General features: G+C 44.7%; 1 protein-coding gene across 1 annotated transcript; it reads right to left on the bottom strand.

The window, feature by feature from the left end:
- Positions 1-1,764: 1,764 nt before the first annotated feature.
- Positions 1,765-4,606, bottom strand: LOC145934209 (uncharacterized). The gene is made up of 3 exons (XM_083034578.1): positions 4,157-4,606; positions 3,385-4,005; positions 1,765-2,088 (listed from the first exon to the last, which is right to left on the bottom strand). The coding sequence occupies exons 1-3, from the start codon at positions 4,604-4,606 to the stop codon at positions 1,765-1,767; spliced, it is 1,395 nt and encodes a 464-aa protein (XP_082890704.1).
- Positions 4,607-5,171: the final 565 nt, after the last annotated feature.

Here is a 5,171-nt window from a genome sequence, read left to right as displayed (position 1 = left end):
TAAACTATTTGTCTTGTCCCGCACTTCTACAAGTCGTTGACTTTTTTCAGCAAAAGCCCACTCACTCCCGAACGCGCACAGTCCGCGAATCGCGAATTTCTAATTGCACATTTTGGTCCTTCGAGCCGGATACCGCCTCTTCGTGGCAGCCGGCGCTCGTAGCAATCGTCGCAACCGTCGCACCCTTTTTTTTGTATCGCAGGGGAAATCTCCAAGGAGATGCCGCGGGGACGGAACCCAGGGTTATGTGGGGTTTAGGGCGCTAAGAATGCGCCCCGACCCACTAAAATCCCTGCGGTGGCCATCTCGGACAATAGTTGGGACCCTCCGGGAACGGACAATTGCAATACTTCCGGAGGGTCCCTGCCTAGCCTGACCCGTGGGTTCACTGTCCAGCCGAGTGTGGTGGACTGCGAACCCCGCTCCTCTCTCTCTTTTTTTTTTGAGAGAGGAGCTCTTCTCTAGTTGTGGCGCGGAGGGGCCACACCTCCACGCCGCGCCCTCTCGGGAGGGTGTTGGTATACCCTCTCGGGGGCAGGACGAGGGTTCGAGTCTCCCGCTCGAACCCCCGTCCCTTTCCCTCCCCCCTTCTATGTAAGGGGGAAGGCTAGCGTCCTTCTTCTATGGGGCCTGCAGGCCTATTCTCTAACTTCTTAACGACATCACTAGCTAGGGATGTCGTTATGTAGATTTAATGACACTATAACGAAAAGTAGTATTCTCTAATTGAGTTTAACGATATGTATCGTTAAAAGTATCGATAAAATATCGAATTTTGTCGTTAAGATGGGGGGGACTCTTACCCCTCGATAACTCGTAATGACATGAAACGACGCTAGTGAATTTAGCGATTTTCGAGTATAACGTACTGTGTGTGTGTTTATTGTTATAATAATTGCATTTTTGCAACTAACTGCAATATACAAAAAGAAGCGCGTGTGCAAAGTTTCAAAGATTATAAAGTAAGTACTGGAAATATACTTTTTTATTAATATTCTGTTAAAATAAGGTACTTATATATTAGAAAAATTTTTGGTTATGTTTTACATACAAACAACACGTGTTCTATGTATAGAATATTGTTCGGATATTGAGCGGTTGATTCGCTGAGATCACCTTTTATAAAGGTATAACGGTCAGGCAAGAGGTTCTTCTTACACTCACTCGTTTTGTTCCTTCAATATATTTTAATAGCACCATAATTGCAGTAAATGAAACGATTCGCTTTAGGCGAGCGGTCTGTAGTGAATTGAACTAATGAAATATTAATGGTTCGCGAATCTTGACGTGAATCGCGTATCAGTCTCTCGATGTTTACTGCTCGAAGCGTGATCGTATTCTAAAAGTCGTGAATTCAGGCAGGAAAGTTCGGTACGGTCGTTTCCGAACGGAAAGAAAAACTGCGAAAGACATGAACTGTTGTCGTTCTGACGGTATGCTACGCGCGTGATCGACTCGTGCGAGCGCGGTAACAATGTGTGATCGTCCGAAGAATGCCGGCCGACTTGCCAAAATAAGCCGAATAACTGCGAGCATGAAATATATAATATAATCATGAAATAAATGATTCCGAAACATACCGCCCGCCTTGAATGAGTACATTCGAAAACGATTTAAGCAAAATGAGAAACAAAATGTAACAAAACAACCGTAACGGAAACTCGGTAACAATCTTAACAATCGACGTATTACAATTATACAAGAGGTGCAACAAGTTTTAATTTTAGTTTGGCGATCAGGTACACTTGATATATAATGGTTGTGTCACGGAATGTCTTCGCCCGCCGTAACGGGTGGCTTTTGATCTTCGATATTAATGTCCACCGGTAGGAAACAAATTTTCGATAACGGCCGTTTGTATTCAGAACGGCTGGTCTTAATAGTGACAACTCGAGTCAAGCCATCATCTCCTGGATGACACGCCGTGACATGACCAAGCTCCCATTTGCTCGGCGGTGCCGTGGGGTTTCGTAACACGACAATTCGACCGACGCTGGCCAAACGTTGTATGGTGCGCCATTTTGGCCTTTGTTGCAGGGAATGCAAATAATCGCTAGACCATGACTTCCAAAAACCTTCGGTAGAGCGCTGAACGAGTTGTCAACATGACAATCTAGCTTCATTCAGATTAAGTACGCTCGGTTCGGGAAGCGCGAGAATGGGAGTACCGATCAAAAATTGACCGGGGATTAACGGCTGATAATCATCGATGTTGTCGGAAAGCGGAGCAATCGGACGGGAATTTAAACACGCTTCGACTCGACAAAGAAACGTGGTCATCTCTTCAAAGGTGAATGTATGATTACTGATGCATCGTTTTAAGTGATGCTTAAGGTTACGGACACCAGCCTCCCACAAGCCACCAAAATGTGGCGCTGAGGGAGGAAGGAAGTGCCACGTAATTTTGTTACCGACTAGTTTATTTAAAAAGTTAGGATCGCGAACAGCCGCTGAATACGCCTTGGTCATTTCTCGATCGGCTCCGTGGAACGTAGTTCCGTTATCGGAATACATCGCACTTGGCAATCCCCGTCGAGAAATAAATCGCTGATAAGCAGCGATAAAAGTGGAAGACGTATAATCGCTTACTAGTTCAATGTGAACGGCTTTCACTGTCATACAAATGAACAGAGCTATATAAGCTTTGTGAGCCTTGTGGCCTCGGCCGGGCGCAGTGCGTATTAACAACGGACCCGCGTAATCAACACCCGTATGTTCAAAAGCACGAAGAGAACGGTTGACTCTTACATCCGGTAGATCACCCATGAGTTCGACTGGTATTTCGGCTTTTCCACGCGTACATGGAACACAATTATAGAGAACGGCCCGAACTGTCGCGCGAGCGCGTAAAATCCAGAACTCATTTCGCAATGAGGCGAGGATAAGCTGTGAGCCACCATGTAAAGTCCTTAGGTGATGATGATTAATGAGAAGGGAGAGGAGCGGATGGGATCGTAAAAGAATTGGATGCTTTATTGCTTCTGGGAGATGAGAATGACGGAGTCTTCCTCCTACGCGAAGGAGTCCGTCGGAATCCATGTACGGATTGAAAGATGATAAAGATTTAGATTTCTTTAGCGGTCGGTTTTGCGCTAGACTCGTTAGCTCGTCCGGAAATAACTTTGATTGCATAGTTTTTAGCCAATGAATTTTAGCGGCTTGGATTTCGTCCGAACGTAATATCATGAAATTAACGGAAGGATTATCGCGCGATCGTGCACGATGAGTAGAGCGCGCTCGATTTACGAAACGGATAATATAGGCTGTTACTCGGAGTAATCGTGGCCATTATGAAAAGCGAGACGCGAGATTCCATTTTTCCGCGACTCGCGCAGTACAGATCACGAATGGATTCCGCTCTTCTAGTGACGCGTTATGAATTACCGTGGAGCTCGAGTTAGGCCAATTTTCGGGTGGGAGTCTCAACCATAAAGGACCGGACCACCACAAGCGAAAGTTAATGATTTGATCGGGTGATAAACCGCGAGACGCGCAATCCGCTGGATTGTCCTCCGTTGGGACATGACGCCATGTAACGTCGGGAAGTAACGTTTGAATTGCTGCGACACGATTTGCGACGAATGTTTTCCAATGCGACGGGGACCGCTTGAGCCACGCGAGCGTAATTGTCAAATCCGTCCAACAATGGTATTCGACTTTTTGCATTTTAAGAGCTGATTGCACGAATTTCACGAGCTGAGCTAACAAATAAGCGGCTGATAGCTCGAGTCTTGGAACACTTATCGTTTCAAGCGGAGCGACTCTAGTCTTGGCGACAAGAAGCGACACGGTAACCGATCCGTCGTTATTGACTAACCGGATGTAGACAGACGCGGCATATGCCTTTGTTGAAGCGTCTGAGAAGCCGTGCAACGCGAGATGCATCGTGTCCGACCCGTAGGTTGTCCAACGTGGAATTTGGAGCTCCTCGAGACGCGGTAGATTTGACTGATACGACAACCATTGATCGAGAATGTTTTGAGGCAACGAATCATCCCAATCGCACTTTAATAACCATAATTGTTGCATAAAAATCTTAGCCGTAACAATCACCGGAGCGACCCAACCGAGGGGATCGTAACATTTGGCAATGATTGAAAGAATGGATCGTTTCGTTGGCTGAAGATTCGGAGATGTTGAAACGCGAAATTGAAACATCGTGGGTAGGATTCCAGGTGATTCCCAGAACGGTAAGAAACTCATTGGTTTGAACAAGTTTGTCGCAAGCCAGGCCGTGATCGGATGGATCAATGTCGGATAAGAGATCGGGACAATTGCTTGCCCATTTGCGTAATCGAAACCCGCCTTTGTTTAGTAAAGCTATTAACTGGTCGCGAGTTTGACGCGCTAGCACTCTGTCATCGGCTCCAAAGACGCAGTCGTCCACATAGATTTGATGATGCAACACCTGGAGCGCGAGCGGAAAGGAGGCACCTTCGTCCTTCGCGAGTTGTTTTAATACGCGTAGAGCGAGGTAAGGTGCGCTCGTTGTACCGTACGTGACCGTAAGAAGACGGTACTCTTTTATTGTTTCGCTTTGAGAGGCGCGCCATAAAATTCGTTGGTAATTGATATCACGACGATCGACCCAGATTTGGCGATACATCTTACAAGGGGAGGTCGCGGTTGACTCTTCACCGATTTTGATCTCCTTTGGTATGGTGAATCTATATCGAAAAAAAGTTGCTCCATGTTCGAGCTTTTCGTCCAATGCGCCTTGTAAAAAAATTTTTTTTTCCCGAAGTTTAGAGAAATTGTCAGGTTCGTTACGAGGCCTAAAGAAAGACACACTTTCGATCGGTGCCGCTAGTGCAGCGGCAGAGCACAAGAATAGTAATCCCGGGATCCCAGGTTCAGAACTTTGGGCTGTCATAATTTTTTTTTTTTTTTTTTTTTTTTAATAACGTATTATTTTTTATGATAAATAAATATTCGGCATATTTTTATCGTTAGTTATGCATATATCTTTTATGCATTTATATATTTAAAGTTAATAAAATGATCGTAATATAAATAAAATATTTTTATAGAGAAATATTTTTAGAAATATTTTTACTTTTTAAAGATTTATACATTTTTTCAAATTTTCTTTAATCTAATAATGTTAGAATACACACTTTTCATAGCTTTACAAAATTCGGATTTTCTACCTGCTATGAACCGCTGGACAA

Source organism: Prenolepis imparis, unplaced genomic scaffold, assembly GCF_030444845.1.
Source record: "Prenolepis imparis isolate NDT839.2.m4 unplaced genomic scaffold, iyPreImpa1.0 SCAF_3, whole genome shotgun sequence".
Taxonomy (NCBI): Eukaryota; Metazoa; Arthropoda; class Insecta; order Hymenoptera; family Formicidae; genus Prenolepis; species Prenolepis imparis.
The sequence above is the reverse complement of the archived record's forward strand: the minus strand, read 5'-3'. Positions and strand labels throughout refer to the sequence as shown.